The sequence below is a fragment of the Prinia subflava genome, chromosome 23 (genome assembly GCF_021018805.1).
Source record: "Prinia subflava isolate CZ2003 ecotype Zambia chromosome 23, Cam_Psub_1.2, whole genome shotgun sequence".
Classification (NCBI taxonomy): domain Eukaryota; kingdom Metazoa; phylum Chordata; class Aves; order Passeriformes; family Cisticolidae; genus Prinia; species Prinia subflava.
In genome coordinates this window covers 5,857,360-5,874,603 of record NC_086269.1, presented here as the reverse complement: position 1 = coordinate 5,874,603, position 17,244 = coordinate 5,857,360, and the positions used below count along the sequence as shown (strand labels likewise).

Genomic DNA, 17,244 nt, shown 5'->3' with positions numbered 1-17,244 from the left:
CTGAAAAACCAGAGTGATCCAGGGTAAGAGGAGCCAAAGTAATTCCTGGTCAGCTCTCACAGACCAGGCTGTTCTGGGACCTTCCATCAACAGCAGCAGCCTGTCACTCTAAATTACAGGTGACAGTCCCACCTAGAACAAGCCCAGCCAAATGGGACCAGGAAAAGTGCCCCACTTTGTGAGGGGGTGTAGATACTGCAGCATTGCCTGAGCACTGGGGCTTCCATGCAGAACAGAGTTCAGGAATGTCACATACGCCAGCTGAGACCCCTGCCAAGCAGGTGCACACATCTGCAACTAACGGATTGCAAGGCTTGGCCTGAATCACACTCTGCTATTAAACCAGAAGGAATATGAATAAGTTTGAAATCAGACGGGAAAAATTCTCCAGCCCAAATTTCTTTTTGTAGTCAGACTTCGGTATCCTGTGATCACATTCAGTATTCAAGCATCATCTTAAGATTTAACTATTCCACCTTTGGCATTGCTGTGGGGGAGATTCCTCAGTCACCCAGTTCAACAAGTTATTTGTTTTGTGAAGTTATTTGGTTTGTGATTCACTGTGTGCCCAGGCCCCCACTCAGTCCATGCAGGTTTCAGGCACAGGACGTTCACATCTGAAGATAAACCTGATTAGCCAAATCCTCTCCTGTTCCATCAGCTTACACAGAAGGAGGGAAGTATCCATATCTGAACCCATGGAATAATTACATCTGCAAAAGATTTATTTTAGGGAAAGCTAACATGTTTAACTGTGGCCAGCTAACCTAGAGATTTTTCTCCAGACAGCGTCAGGCAAAGTCTGACTCCAGAGAGCTGCAGACAGGGACTCCAGTTCCTTCTCTGGGAGGGCACAGCAACACAAAGGCAACCACTGCTCAGGTTCTGGCTACAGTGGCAGGTTCATCACGCTATGGCACACCCTTCCTGGGCATCTCCTCCCCATCCAGGTTACTGCTTTTCCAAGTTACTGCCCTTGCTAAGTCTAATAGGAGACAACTAACCCTTTTGAAGGGCTTGCATCTTTTATGGATAACACATTTCCTTTTACCTCTTGTGACACCAGCTCTAGAGTCCTAGAAAAAATATACCTAATACCTTCCAGAAAAAGCTCCACCTCATTCTAGTCTCATGTTCTGGGCACTAAGAGCTCTCCAAATAGCAATGGCTTAAGGACAAAAACTGACTGAACTACAGCATATTTATTTTATTCAGCTACCTTCTTCAGAAAGGAATTCCACCTCTCAGACTGCTGACTGCATGTAGTTAATGAGTGCACATAGTGTTTGGACACTACCAAAGTTCTTGATTTAAGAAGTTTATTCCAATCAGTTGACATGATTTACATTGCTACTAAAGAGGCAGTAAAATGGCAAAAGTTTGCAATTCATTGTTGGATTTAGTATTCTTCACCTTCATCTTCTCCATCCATCGAGTCTGTGCCCACTTCTTCATAATCTTTCTCAAGTGCAGCCAAATCTTCCCGAGCCTCCGAGAACTCCCCCTCCTCCATCCCTTCTCCAACATACCAGTGAACAAAGGCACGTTTGGCATACATCAGGTCAAACTTGTGGTCCAGGCGAGCCCAGGCCTCGGCAATGGCTGTGGTATTGCTCAGCATGCAGACTGCCCTCTGGACTTTGGCCAGGTCACCCCCAGGAACCACTGTGGGGGGCTGGTAATTGATGCCAACCTATAGGAGATGTGGAAGAGATCATGAGTTTCTTTGTGGTGTTTGACAATGACAATAATCAAGGTCAGACAACGGGAGCCGATTAAAATGTGTCACAAACCAGCTCTGCAGGAGAACCTAAATCTCCACATCTCAGAATACAAACCAGGTACCTACAGAACAGCTCTGAGCAAACACACTCCACACAGTGAATGAGGAGTGTAAGAAATCATGCTGGAAGTGATACTTGCCTTGAATCCAGTAGGACACCAGTCCACGAACTGGATGGTGCGCTTGGTCTTGATGGCGGCGATGGCAGCGTTGACGTCCTTGGGCACCACGTCGCCGCGGTACAGCATGCAGCACGCCATGTACTTGCCGTGCCGCGGGTCGCACTTCACCATCTGGTTGGAGGGCTCAAAGCAGGCGTTGGTGATCTCGGACACGGAGAGCTGCTCGTGGTAGGCCTTCTCTGCTGAAATAATCGGGGAGTACGTCACCAGCGGGAAGTGGATGCGAGGGTAAGGCACCAGGTTAGTCTGGAACTCGGTAAGATCCACGTTTAAGGCACCGTCGAACCTGAGGGAAGCTGTAATGGAAGATACTATCTGACCGATGAGGCGATTGAGGTTGGTGTAGGTCGGGCGTTCAATGTCCAGGTTCCTACGGCAAATGTCATAAATGGCCTCATTGTCAACCATGAAGGCACAGTCAGAGTGCTCCAGCGTAGTGTGGGTGGTCAGGATGGAGTTGTAGGGCTCTACAACAGCTGTCGAGACCTGAGGCGCAGGGTAGATGGCGAATTCCAGCTTGGACTTTTTCCCATAGTCAACCGAGAGGCGTTCCATCAGCAGAGAGGTGAAACCCGATCCAGTGCCTCCCCCAAAGCTGTGGAAAATCAGGAAGCCCTGCAAGCCAGTGCACTGATCTGACTGAAAGAGAAAATACAGGTGTTCAAGGTATTGTGAGCATTAAGAATCCCCAGTCAAGCTCAAGAAAGACAGCTCTGAATTCTGACACATACCAACTGTTCAAGCTTCAGAAATACGGAATTCATCCACCAAGAGTCAAGGAAGTGCCCCATGAAAAACAATATTCTTGGCTAGTTTAAGCCCCCTACATATTGGATGGTGACTACTTCAAATTGCTAGCTTAAAATTCCTTCTACTCCCAATTCTCAGGTGAGGGCATTAACAATGAGCAAGAAAAGCAGGGACATTCAAAGACCTACACAAAATCTACCCCTTGCAGTTACTTGGTATTCTCTCTGCACAAAAATGGAGCAGTCCTCCATCCCAGGGCTACTGTTGTAATGCTGTGTGAGTGCCAAGTGTGTGTCTCTGCTCAGGGAAGAGAGCTGTCACAGGCTATTACAGTGCCAGTCCCACTCACTCTACTCAGAGGACAAAACTAGACAGCCCTGTCCTCACAAAGAGGTGCCACATGACGCTCAGCTCCCAGGATTAACAGGGACTGCCAACAGCTTGTACAAAGAAATTATGACTGTTTTTAGGTCAAAGTACAGCCTGCTGCAAACTTATCATTGCTTTAATTAGAGACTGTGGCAGTCAAGTGTTGAGAATAATTGCAGTTGTGATCTGCAAAAGGTGAACTTTACACTAAGACTCACATAGCATTCCATATCAAAGTACCTGGGTTTTGCAATGAGAATTCCTACCTTTAAGACACAGATTGGGCAATGCACATGCTTGGTAGCACTAAACAGGGAACTTGAACCTCCTAAACTGCTACCTTCGTAAGTTTGCCACATGACTGAAGTACTGGGGAGGCTGAAACATCCCAACTTACTGAGATCTATTCCTTTTCTACTGTTATTACCATAAAATTAATACAGAAATCATAATAGCAGTAAATGCAAACAGTAGTCTAAATCACAGAAGCACACACTCTTATTTAAACTTCCTTGAAAGAGCCACAACCAGGAACCAATCCTTCTCCAGCAGGAACTAGGCAAATCATAATTTTTGGTTCTGGTTTTCTGAACATGAAGCTATATATGAAGTTTTAGGGGCCTCATCAGCATTTTAGGCCACTTGAAAGCCATATCTGACAGGAATAATCCAGCCATTCTCAGCTGGCTAAGAATAAAACCAGATGCAGACTAAGTCCATAGATTCTCATACCACAAAGAAATTGAAGTACAGTTTTTAGGGCTATGTATTTGATAACTTCATTTCCAAATCCTGCAAAACAGATATTTCAGAGCCTTCAGTAAAAAGAAGTCTTACCAGCTTCCTGATGCGCTCTAGAACGAGATCAATTATCTCTTTCCCAACTGTGTAGTGACCTCGAGCATAGTTATTTGCAGCATCTTCTTTACCAGATATCAGTTGCTCAGGATGAAAGAGCTGCCGGTATGTTCCGTTCCTAACCTCATCTGGCGAGAGACAAGATAATATATATTATTATATAATACATAAATATTTGTAAGTCAATTTTCTATATAGACCCACTTTTTTAAACTTCTGAGGGTGTCCAAAACAATGCACTTAAACCTTTAGAGATAAAAAGCAACTACCTATCAGTAGGTGACCTCCTACAGCCTAAATGCTGAATAACTAAGAAAAACTAAGTTACTGCTTAGGAAACTTCTACTTCACACCAAAGTTTAGAATTTTGAGTTGCTGGAGCAATTTAAAACCAGACTATAGCAGCAGAACCATTCTTTCTGTTTTAGACAACTAAAGGCCCATCTGGCAGCTCATCAACTGAAATTCCATTTTTCCCCTTCACTTCCCAATCCCTCCAGGATGCTTCTGTAGGCAGGCAGAGCCAATGCTGCTTGCATGTCCCTTTCTCTTCATTGTACTTTCTGCCAAAGGTAGAGAAGGGTTCAGAAGGAACAGGAGATGCTCTTGGAGAGTTCTGCAATTGTCTAAACCCTGAGCTGTAAGCTGCAGCACACACAGCTGTGTTAAAGCCACTGTGCAGATGCACACACAGCATCCCCCAGCAGTTACACATTTGGAGACTGATTTAGAGCCACTAGTTCCCAGAAAGATGCACTTACACCCAGCAGGCTAAAACTCTGTCCTACCAGAAAGGTACAAAGACACTCAGCAGAGCTTTGTCTCTGGTTTAGCTCAAGCCACTCTTGAGTTGTGTGCTATTGCAGTATTACATCCTTCAATTTAAATCAGGTGGACAGCAAAGAGCTTTATTAACTACAGCTGAAGTTGCCTGTTTGCATGTATTCATTAATCTGAAATAGAATAATCAAGACAAAGAGAAGTAAAGTTAAGATGTAAAAATATAGTTAGCATTCAAACCAGTTTAGGCTGAGCAGTTCCCACTGCAGTGTGCAATCCGATATTCTAAAGTATTTCTAAGACTGCATCAAAATAAAAACAATTTGGAAAAGTTTACCATCTCAAATACCCACGTGTCTAAGACTTCCTACAATAACACTCCACATTACAAGGGACAAATATGGGTAATAAGGGAAAAATACAGAACCAAAATAAGATGGTTCCTTATCCTACACAGACAGGGGCAGCATGAGCCAGGATGGTCCTCGGGAAGTAACAAAACTTGTAGAGTTCAGAGGATCAGTCACTGGACTACAAAAGTGTGCCTGGAACAAAGGACTTCAGTGAGGGGACAGCTGAAGCAGCTTGCCCCAGACACACTGTCCTTCATGTTTTCAAGTCTAGCTGGGGTAGACTGTTAAAGACACTTGTGTTGAATTCCCAGGTGTCACTGCTCTATTCTGTGGTGGAAGGTTTGATGGTATTTTACCAGCACACTCACAGAGGTGATGCATATCCACCATCCTGCTGCTTTCTGCAAGACCAGCGCTGATCTGCAAGGACAGAAATCCCTGTGCACACATGCTGCAGCATGCACAGAGATGGGTTTTTCATAAATTCAATGCAACAGTGTACTTGCTGCATGAATGGGGAGACTCAAGAGCCCTGCCCAGGAAACTGGAGCGCTAATTTTTACATTAGCCAGGGAGGAACAATGAAGGGCAGCTATCTCCCAAAAAAGCACATAACATAACCTTTAACAAAAAGCCCTAACTTAGAGTATTACCACTCTTGCCCATCTCCCCACACTACACCTTGCATCACCACAAGCACTGGAACACTCACTACATTTTGGCATTTGCTCCAAGACTCACCAGCTCCTCTGCCCTGTTTTGCCACCTGTTCCCCCTCATCTCATTTCTCAGCCGTTCCTGGTTGCTCAGAGCCACCACCTGGCCAGCAGCAGAGGAGACAACAGCCACAGGGCTCAGAAAAGCACAAAGCCAGACCTGCAACAGCTCCTGGGATTATTAGTGTATGGCCAAAGGTGCCTGGGCTCATTTCAAAGTTATAGCACAGCACTCCTACCCTTAAAGCAGCCTCACAGCCTTCTGCTCCCCTGAGAGGTTCATTCAGCCATGGTTTGGGTACAGGAGTAACCTGAGCACATCCACACATTTCCCCAAGTCTGTATTGCAGAAAGATAAACCACAGCAACTGCATAAGCACAGGCAACCTAGACCTGTGCTCTAAGAGCCCCAAATCACTATGTGAGGCACAACAGCCAAAACCAGCTCCAGAAGAATTACTTCTGGCACACACTGGTGAGAGGAAAACCAGGACTCCTGACACAAGGGATGAAGGTCTTGTGAAACCAGCAGCTCACACTGAGCTGACAGTGCATCTACTGGCCCAGGATGGAGGACTGGTCAGTGGCTCATGCATGGGATCACATCTGAACACCAAGAGCCAGTGCTGCCAGAGCATGGAACAAAACTCATTTACAGGAGTAGATTGTTTCTCAAAGATAAGGCAAGAGGAATTTGAAGCCATGTTCAGAAGTCCCTGAATTTAGGCCAGCTATGGGGACTCATTTCTGCAAGCACTGTTCAGCTTACACAGATTGCTTTGGGAAATCACAGGAATCATTCCCATGTACAATAAGGAATCTTCCTATCGATATATATTGTGTCTCAAAGAGGTTCTACCGACTGCAGCACACATTATGCCATACTGTTCCAAGGGGCTATAACTGCTCCTTGCATAGCAAAAGCATGAAGTATGTTCATGGGACCCATTTAACTCCACAGCCTGGCAGAAGGTAATGCTGAAATTCTTGACAGCTCCCCAGTGCACACTTGCCACTCTCAATTAACATAAAGCCAAGCATCTTCCATCACTAGGGAGGTGCAGGCAAGCTTTATGCACTAAAAATGTAAAGGCCCAAAGCGTTTTTCAGGACAGAGGAATGGATCCCTTAGCCCAAAACCGTGGCAATGCTCTGCAGCGCCTTGCCCAGTCACTGTTACCTATGACGGCGGGTTCCAGGTCCACAAACACGGCGCGCGGGACGTGCTTGCCAGCGCTGGTCTCGCTGAAGAAGGTGTTGAAGGAGTCGTCCCCCCCGCCGATGGTCTTGTCGCTGGGCATGTTGCCGTCGGGCTGGATGCCGTGCTCCAGGCAGTACAGCTCCCAGCACGCATTGCCGATCTGCACGCCCGCCTGCCCCACGTGGACCGAGATGCACTCGCGCTGCGGGACAGAAACGCATCGCTCAGCACAAACAGCACGGCCCTTGTTCGGCAAACACTCAGCACACCCAGGGGGACTGCCAGCCCCAAAGCCATTGCAACATTGGCCTTATTGTCTTGGCGTGGAGGCCATTTGGCACAAATGCCAACAGAACACAAAAGCCCCTTTGAGACATCATCACCTCCACCCAGAAAAACTCTTTTGGACATTATCATTTTTACAAGCTCATTCCTCTTTGTTATTCTTCAATCGAACAGGAAGAGTCTCATCAACTCTTTCAAGTTCTTCAGCCACTTCCTCTCTTCATACCAAACCAAATAATTAGAAAGGCTGATGATCACACCTCTCACTGGCCCAAGTGTCCAGAACAGCATCACCTAGACCCCAGCTCCAGCAGCACAGCCACCAGAGGCAGCAAAATCCTCCCAGGATCTGGAAGCCCTTCATTTAATGTACACAAAAGCAGAAAAAATATTCTCCTAATCCTGAGGGAACTTTGGCATTCAGTAGGAAAGGCTTTGCCCAACAAACCCCTTCACATCCCTCCATAAATACATACCCATCAGACCTCAAACCACACTGCTGTACACAAAGTACTGAACTCCTCAACACCAGAGAAAACTACCTCATGAAAGCCATGTAGAAAACACATCATGGCAGCAAAATTATCTGTTCCTGCCCATTTATGGATTCCCAAGTTCCCTTTGATGTCCAGAGCATAAACCCAGTTTCTCTAACATTGCAGCACAGGACTTCAAATAGTAAAAGCCAAACCATAACAGAAACATCTCCAAACTATTGGTCCATCTGTGGCATTTTATATTCAACACCTAGTTTTGAAAGCCAGTAAAGCACGTTCTAGAAGAGCCTATATAGACTTCAGTTTAATGTGCCTATTATCCAAAATTATGTTCAGACCCTATGAGTGGATGGGACAATTTGGTCTCCTGGAATTCCAGGATAAGCAGGAGTACTTTCAGGCAAAGTACAGGCTGGGCAGAGAATGGACTGAGAACAGCCCTGGGGAGAAGAACATGGGAGTGTTGGTGGATGAGAAGCTCAACGTGCCCCAGCCACGTGCCCTGGCAGCCCAGAACCCCCCTTGTGCTGGGCTGATCCCCCAGCGTGGGCAGCAGGGCAGGGGGATTCTGCTGAGACCCCACCTGCAGAGCTGCCTCCAGCCCTGGGGTTCCAGCACAGGAAGGACGTGGAGCTGCTGGAGCAAGTCCAGAGGAGACCATGGAGCTGCTCTGAGGGCTGGAGCCCCTCTGCTCTGCAGCCAGGCTGGGAGAGCTGGGGGTGTTCAGCCTGGAGAAGAGAAGGCTCCAGGGAGACCTCACAGCCCCTGCCAGTGCCTAAAGGGGCTCCAAGAGACCTGGAGAGGGACTTTGGACAAATGGAAACAGCCTTAAAATGAAGGAAGATAGGGTTAGATTAGATGTTAGGATGAAATTCTTCCCTGTGAGGGTGCTGAGGCCCTGGCACAGGGGGCCCGGAGAAGCTGTGGCTGCCCCATCACTGGAAGTGTCCCACGTTGGATGGGGCTTGAAGCAACCAAGTCTAGTGGAAGAAATGAAACTGGATGGTCTTTAAGGTCCCTTCCAACACAAACCATTCTCTGATTCCATCACCTGGAACTCCATAGTTCACATCCAGTCAATGCAGAAAAGCAGGAACACATTCCTTTCAAACTCATGGGCAACTCCATGAAATTAAAATTTGTTTTTGTAAAAATAAATCACCAGTTCTCAAGAACAGCACTGTACAGCTGAACTGTTTTAAGCTCCCATCCATCCAAGCTGTACATTCAGATGTCCAGCCCACATCCTCTCTGCAAGCAGCCTTACTCAGAGCTGCTGCCACACTTCCCTCCAAAGCCATGACACCATCGCTCTCCAGGCTGAAGCACTGAGCTCGTCCAGTGCTGCCATGGCAGAGAACACAGAGCCAACCTGCACAGTGTGAAAGAGGTGACAGGAAAACCAGCTGCAGTGCCACAGTGACCAGACCATGGCCACGACTCAGGAAGCATCCCTTTGGGAGAGCAGGACAGCCTGAAACTTTTCTGCAGGGAGAGGAGAACAACACAGACCACCACATCAGCCTGGATCCTCACCTGACTGAGGTCCTTCCCACCAGTGACCTAAGCCTTGCTAGAGAAATTCCTAAGCAGCTGGGGAAGGTCACTGAAAGGGTGTGTAAGGACTACACCACGCCATAGAGATGGAGGGTGTAAAGAAGAAAGTTATGTGGAGCAGCTGAGGCCATTGACGTTTAGCCAGGAGAAGAAGGGAACTTCCTCATGAGATGAGGCTCTATGATGAACAGTGACAGGACCCAAGGGAAGCTGCATCAGGAGAGGTTTGCCTGGATATGAGGAAAATATCCTTCCCCCAGAGGGTGATCAGACAATGGAACAGAATCCCCATGGAAGTGGTCACAGCCCCAGGGCTGACAGAAATCAACACTCTCAGTCAAAGAGGGATTCTTGGGGGTGTCCTGTGCAGGACCAGGAGCTGGACTCAACGGCCCTTGTGGGTCTCTTCCAACTCTGAATGTACAGCTTGGCAACACAGCCACGCACCAGGTGGTACAGGTGCCACAATAAACTGTGGCATGTTTACTCGGACAAAATACAAAGTTCAACAAATTGGGCAGTGACTCCCTGCACCAGTACAAACAGCACTAACCGAGAGGCAGCCCTGCTGCAAACATCCTGGAGGTTCTCACAGAAACCAGCCTGAATGTCCCACAGGGCTCTCTTGTCCTCAGTAGGGCAAACCATGTGCCAGGGAACAAAAGGAGACACATGGCCAGCACAGGAGAAGGCTTCTCTCTGCTCTGTACATGGCCCCAGGCCAGATTCTCAAAAGTTGCTGCAAGAGCCAGGTTTGTGTTAGGAAAAGCCTCCCCAGTGGAATGGTGTGGCCCTGGAACAGGTCACTAGAGAAGTGGGAGGGGATCTCCATCCTTGGAGGTTTTCAAAACTTGGCTGGACAAGGTTAGTCACAAAGCCTGTCCTGGTGCTACTGTGAGTCCTGCTTTGAGAGTTCTTTCAACTGCTTTCCTACAACTCTAAGGACTTTTAGGTAGTATGTGGTTATTCAATGAAACACAAATCTTTGTCAGACACTAACAGATTCTCTGCCTGTTTTGCACTGCATGGCCTTTTCACAACACCAAGAATATTAAAGAACAAGGCTCAGATTTTATTCCGAAAGCATCAGCTCCAAGTTGGAATGACAGGCAAGAAAACTGTCACACATTATATCTCGGGGCCTTCACACATCACTGATGAGAGCTTCAGAATAAGGTCTAAATGTATTCAGACAGAACTGGTAAATGCTGTATTCAAGCTGCTACAGAATCCTCTTATTTACTTAACTAATACTAAATGCTTTCCCCACACTTATTTACATTATTTGCAAGCACACAAAGTTTCAGGCAGAATTTCTCCAGCCCATTCTCTGTCTTCTTTCCCTACAGGATGTGCTCCTGCTGAAGGGCACTAGCCTGTCCTGTCACTGCCCCTCCAGCAGTTGCAGACTCAGCCCCTTGCTGCACTCACTGCTAGGCTGCAGCCCTCCCTGGCACTGCTGGAGCAGGCTCTAGGTGCTCTGCACTCCTCTGCGCGGTGCAGCTCCAGCTGCACCTGCGTGAGGCTGATGGAAAGCGAAGCTTCCTGAGAATGGCTGTGCCAGCTCAGACCAAATCGTCAGCACACCATACGGAGGAACATTGTTTCCCTGGGATGGGACTCCAGGGAACCTGTGTCCTTTGCACAGACCAGGGGTTGTATTCATACTCTTGATTTGACTTGATCTGAAAACTGTGACAATAAACAGCCCCCAAGGGAAGGGTAAGAGCAAAGACCTCAACACATCCCACCAATACTCTAACTTAAAATCATTTTCAGTTCAACAAGTATTTCCCACACATTCACAAGCCTACAGTAGCAGTCTTGCTACATTTGTAAATCCATGTAACCTTTTGACAAGCTCTTTTCAGAGATTTAGGAAGACAACACCCCCACCGGGAAGAGCCGCATGCCCATCCCAGAGTCCAGCTGTGCTGCCCAGCTCAGCACCTGAACCCTGATCCCTGTCCTGTGGAACATCCTAGCCCCGCCACGCCTTTCAGATTACCCTTCAAGGTGACTCAATTTACCAGGTCATTCCAGCTAGCCAGCCCCACAAAGTCCTATAGGGAACTCTTCCCCCACCAGCCCAACCCCGGCGCTCCCACCCGCTCACACTACGGACAGCCCCGGGGCAGGACCGGGGGAGCGGCACCTCAGCAACACCCAGGGCGGCGGGCCGGGCTCCTCCCCCGGCCCTGCGGGTCGTGCACACCGCGCGGAGATGCCCCAGGTTTACAGGCAGCGGGAACGCGGCCGCTCTCCCGCGCTCTGCGGGCAGGGCGCCCCGGGGCCCGCAGGGACAGGCGGCCCTGGGGGCTGACGGTGCCAGGGGTGGAGATGCAGCCCCAGAGCCGGCCGGGCCTGAGGGTCCCGTGGGCCGCCATGTTCTCGACGAGGCCGCCACCATTTTGGGACGAGATGGCGGGAGCGACAGGGCGCGGGACGAGACACGGCTCGGGACAGCGAGACCCACTGCCCACCACGGCCCGGCGGGGCCGTCCCGCCGCCCATCCCGACCCCCGCCTTCCCGCTGCAGCACGCGGAGAGGAGCCGGGCTTATCCCTACCCTACCGGGCTCTCGCCCCACTCACCATGGCTCAGGAGCGCCGGGACAGACGCGCAACGTGTCTGGACAGCACCTTAACAGCAGCAGCCCTCGCCAGGCTCGCTTTATATAACGTGGGGGGCGGGGCGCTCGGCTCCTTGCGCTGTGCTCATTGGCGTGGCGTGCGCTCAGCTATCCGCCATTGAGTAATATCAACGTCTGTCACCACCCTGAGCGAACTATTGGCTGATTCGTAACAAGGGGCGGGGAGAAGGCGGGGTTCAGTCTTCCCGCCAACGAAGGCCGGCACCTCCCTCCTCAGGCTTCGCTTCAGCCTGGGATCTCTGCGCCCGGGCGGGGATCGCTGCGCCCGGGCCGGGGATCGCTCTGTCCGGAGCCGGGGATCGCTGCGCCCGGGCCGGGGATCGCTCTGTCCGGAGCCAGTGGCTGAAGCAGAGGGGACTCAGTACTGTCCACTCCCCGGGTATTGGCCAAGGGCTCCGAGCTCAGCCTGGGGAGCCCAGAGCCAGCGGCTGCTGCCCTGGGAAGGAGCCCTGAGGGACCGGCCTCCACGGGTGTCCTGGGTGAGAGCTCTCCCTGTCCCGGGTACGCGCGCTGAGCCCGGGGAAAGCCACGAGTGAAACACCCGAGCAAAGCTGGGACCAAGGCATGGGCACCCGGGGATCTGCTGGGAGACAGCCTGAGAGCCCCACATCTGCCGGGTGGGCACCCAGAGACCCCATTCCTCGGTGTCCGGGCTGAAAGAGTGCGGTTGGACAAATCCCTCAGGAGGCTGGAGGCAGCTCCACCGCAGTCACCAGAGACAGAGAGCAGTGCCTGTGCCAAGTGCCACTGCTGGGATGAAATGTCACAAAATGGAAAGGACTCAAACCTAAGGGCCCAAATCTGGAGAGCCACATAGATTCTACTGGAATCAGTAGATGTGGTGTTTAAATGCCCCAGTTTAAGTTGGATATTAAGTGGGAAGCATAATACATACATACCCTGTGGTATGTCCTAAGGGGTTATATTAACAGAAATATTCTTAAGATTGCCAAACTCACTCCCTGGGTAAAAGCAGCTGCGGGTTTTATACCTGGAATTCCATTCATCCTTCAGGGGCTCAGCACCAGCACCGGTTTCAGGAAATTCCTTCTTCCTGCATTGAGCTGAATTTGTGTCGCAGGAGAGGGACGAGAAACAATTTTGAACAATAACAAAGAAGGTTATTTTTCCTCTTCCTGTGTAGATCTCCAGCCCTGCAAGCAGCCTGGATAAAGGTGCTACTTTTAACAGGAGTGTGGAGGAATTGTGCCAGGCTGGATCTGTACATGAAGGGAAGGGATGAAGCCCCTCACTCCAACTGATCCCCAGGGCAGGGAACTGACACCTGCTGAGGATGCTGCTCCTGCTGTTATCAACCCCATTGTGATCATTTGAGCCCAAGGCATGGAATGAAACCTGTGTGGGTGGACTCTGAAAGAAAAGAGGGGCAAAAGCACTCTGGAAAGCAAGGATCAGAGGATCAGGAGAGGAAGTCAGAGGTGGAAGAAGGGGAAAAACCCACAAATAACACTGATATAATTGTTTTTCCAAAGAATGATGCCAAATGTAATGTGTGACTGAAAAACAGGAGGGCTCTAAGAAAGCACTAAACCATGTTTAGGGAATTTGACTATCCCCACACCAAAGTGGGGAATGATCACTCAAATGAGTACCTGTGAGCTGGATGATGGACACCAAGGGAAAACAGGTGTGCAATGTTTTTTTAAAGATAAGTCTTCTCTTTCATGTTTTGATCCTCAGCAAGCCCAAACTCTTTGCTTAGTGCTTTCAAGCTGGTATATATTTGAAGGATCCAGTCAATATTAAACTTGTAATAACCCCCAACCCGTGCTCCAAGAGACCTGAAAGAACTTCTTTTCCTGTCCTTTTCTCTCTTTTCCTTTATCCTAATTGCTTGGCCTAACTTCACTGAGACATGACCTTGGCTGCAAAATGCCTTTATCTGTGACCATCTCCCTAGTGAAGCTGTTTGGTAAAGAAGACCAGGATGATCCTGGTTGTCTGAGACAGGGAGAACTGAAAATACAGAACAATGGAATGGCTTGAGTTGGAAGGAACCTTAAAACTTACCTCATTCCACCCCCTGCCATGTGCAAGGACACCTTCCACTCTCCCAGACTGTTCCAAGCTCCGTCCAACCTGGCCCTGGACACTTCCAGGGATGGGGCAGCCGCAGCTTCTCTGGGTCACCTGTGCCTCACCACCCTCACAGGGCAGAATTTCTTTCCCACACCTAGTCTAAATCTCTCCTCTTTTAGTTTAAAACCACCCCCTGCCTAGTCCTGTCACTCTCTGCCCCTGAAAACCTTTGCAGCTGTAGATGTTCATGATCAGATAGGAGGGATCCCACCTGCAGTGGTCTTGAACTATTGGAAGATGAAAGGGAAAAATAGTTACAATATTTTCATTTCTGTTGTTCTTTTTATTTTAATAAAACACCCGAAATTAGATGTTCTCCTTTTTTTTTTTTTTTTTTTTTTTTTTTATCATCTGTTGTGCTTTTCTCAATTGGAAACAAAATACCAGCACTACTAGTGGCTAGTGGGACCTTTGCAAGCCCAGATTTGGGAATACTTTTCCTGTAGGTTAAAAGAGAAAATAGGTCAAATTAGATTTAATTCTTCCACATGTTGCTATTGTATTACAAATATTTGTGTTCTCTTTTTTCCCTTCTCAAAGCCTCCCATTTTAGACACCAGGTACATCTGTGAGAATTTCGTCTGCTCATTCAAAGCAATACATTTGGTTCTGTTGTTCCAAATTACTGCAGAAATCTTCAACTTATGAGCAAAGTTTAATCTAAACTGTACAATGTATGGAAAATAAGTGCCCACACAGATTTTTTTTATCATTATTTTAAACCTGGTTATAAGACTTTGAAGATTTGGTTTATGCTTTTCAAATGCTCTGACCTAAAATAACACTCACACTGCTCCAGCTGTCCTTCAATTCTGCCAGTGCAGGTGAGCAGTGGGGCAGAGCCTGGACTGCCAGTGCTACAGAGTCACACACTCTTTTTATTTATTCTCAGTTTTGTTCTCTGTTAGAAACATTGCAGCACCACAACATGAGATGGGTCACACTCCTTGCCAAAGCAGAAACTTTAGGCAGTATCACTCTGAGTGCAGTGAGCATTCTTTTCAGTTTAGCTGACCAAATCAGAGATTAGGTTGGGCTCTGGTATTAAAGGGTGCCCTGGTCCAGCTTCAGCTGAGGTTTTGGCATTCTTAATTCCTGTATTCAGTACCTGCTCTGACTTGGGCACCTTCAATCATTGCTGGCATTGCCTCAGCCCCACTCTCCAGGCTGTGTTGGGTGTCTCATGTGGCATTAAGAGCTGGTTCAGGTTGGATGTCAGGAAGAATTTTCCTCTGTGAAAGGGGATTAAACATTGGAAGGGACTTCCCAGGGAGGTTTAGAGTCCCCATACCTGGAAGTGACCAAGGAAGGACTGGATGTGGCACTCAGTGGTCTGGGCTGGTGGACAAGGTGGGGATTGGTCACAGCTTGGACTCGATGGTCCTTGAGGTCTTTTCCAACCTCAATGATTTTGTGGAAAGGACATCAAGGCAGCAATACCACATATTTGGCACTTGGAGCTGAATGTGCCTCAGTTTCCCTCAGTGTGCCTTCCCAGAACTGCTGCACTAGCAAGAAGTCCCCCAGTCCTACAGAAACTGGTGCTGCTGCACACCCAAACCCTTTCCTTGCGGCCTGAAATGCTTTTGATTTAATTTGACTTAATAGTCATACCAAGTCCAAGGGGCTATCAGGGGTTTCTTGAACACATTTTTTTTCCTGCTGGAGACCAGTTTTGTGAGCAGCAGAATTTTATCTGTTTCCTCAGGGTTTCTCTGTGCCTGGTAATGCTATCACAGCCCCAGCCACAGACTTTGGCTGCAACCCATTTGTTCAGTGAATATGACACCTTCCAAAAATTCTGGACTAGCTGTGTATGTGTGATACAGTCTCTGTGGCTGCACTGTGGGCCTGGGGTTTCTCCAGCAGCTTGGATGAAACTTCTTTGAAAGTACAGTTCTGCAGCTCTTGCTTTCTGTTCTTTCTCAGAGGAATTGGATAAATAACGTGTGCACGCTCACTTCTATCACTGAATTCCCAGAAACACAACAGCCTTAACCCCATGCCTGCCTGCTGTAAGTACCTGGGATGACCTGGGATTTCCATTCACGTTTCCCAGAACTCAGATGGGCAAGGGCAGCCTGAGTACCTTGACAAGGTAGCAGCTCCTCATCCCCAGCTCACAGGACACCCCTCTGGGTGTGAGGATAGCCGAGGGCACCTGTATGGGGAGAGTGAAGCCATCAAATTTCACCACTCAGGGGACAACACTTCACCACAGCTCCATTGCTTCAGAGCTCAGGTTCATCTCCTCCTCTCCGAGTGTAAATCCATTCTGTTTCACACATCCATCCTCAGTCCTGTGTACTCACCCTGCTTTTAGATTTGGCTCCTTCCAGAAGTGTAGGGCCCCTCTGAGTGTACCAGTGGGGACAGACACTGCCTTCCAAGTGCCTCCTTTGTGGAGGCCAAAGAACCCAGCCCAGATGCCTGTCTGGACAATTCCTACACAGGAACATGGCAGACAGGGAAGGGGGGACTGGCAGTGAGTTTATGAGTTTTCCTGCTCTGGTTTAAGCTGTATCCCATGGCCACCAGCCTTACACCAGCCCATCGCAGGCTGGATCAGGGGGCCTCAGCAGTGTGGGAGCCCTGCTCCTCAGCGACAAGTTTATTCTCTGGCTCTGAAAGACCCTTTCTGTCTCTGATATATTTGATTTTATTAATTATTTTAAATTTTAGATGGCAGAGCCTGGAGCTGGTCCTGGACATCAGCTGGGAGCTGGTGAAAGGATGTGTCATGCTCCAGCAGCAGGAAGGAGCACACTCCAGCAGCCAGTTCCTTAACATGGATTTCACTTTCTCATAAGAACTGCATAACTCAGGTGAGTGGGGACAGATCTTCTGTCCCATGGCAGCAGGACAGGGCTTTGCCAGGTGCAACTTATATGGCCACCTGTACATAGCTCCCTGGGTCATCTGCCATCAAAAGTCTTTCTTAGCTACAGACACAGGTACAGACAGGTACTCCATCCTTTGCTTCCATTCTTTCCTCCTCCCTTTTCCCAAAATGAGCACCCAGTTTCCTCTTGGTCAGGCCAGATGAAACAGTACCAGAAGCTCCCAGGGCTGGGGTCAGGGCCAGGGCTGAGTGTCAGAAGGAGGGATGGTGTGACACAGTTGAGCATTCACAAACACAGTCCCTTCCCTCCCTTCCCAG

The 17,244-nt window shown here is 48.8% G+C and overlaps 1 protein-coding gene across 1 annotated transcript; it reads right to left on the bottom strand.

The window, feature by feature from the left end:
- Window positions 1–1,302: 1,302 nt before the first annotated feature.
- Window positions 1,303–12,075, bottom strand: LOC134561375 (tubulin alpha-8 chain). Its single transcript, XM_063418317.1, has 5 exons — window positions 11,926–12,075; window positions 6,972–7,194; window positions 3,922–4,070; window positions 1,924–2,604; window positions 1,303–1,693 (listed from the first exon to the last, which is right to left on the bottom strand). The coding sequence occupies exons 1-5, from the start codon at window positions 11,926–11,928 to the stop codon at window positions 1,400–1,402; spliced, it is 1,350 nt and encodes a 449-aa protein (XP_063274387.1). The 5' UTR covers window positions 11,929–12,075; the 3' UTR covers window positions 1,303–1,399.
- Window positions 12,076–17,244: the final 5,169 nt, after the last annotated feature.

What these genes read in the sequence shown, in the direction of transcription:
- LOC134561375 (XM_063418317.1), bottom strand. An exon ending in CCTGGAACCCGCCGTCATAG is followed by an intron (nt 4,071 to 6,971) that starts GTAACAGTGACT and finishes GTCTCTCGCCAG; the next exon opens with ATGAGGTTAGGAACGGAACA. An exon ending in GGTGTCCTACTGGATTCAAG is followed by an intron (nt 1,694 to 1,923) that starts GCAAGTATCACT and finishes CATCTCCTATAG; the next exon opens with GTTGGCATCAATTACCAGCC.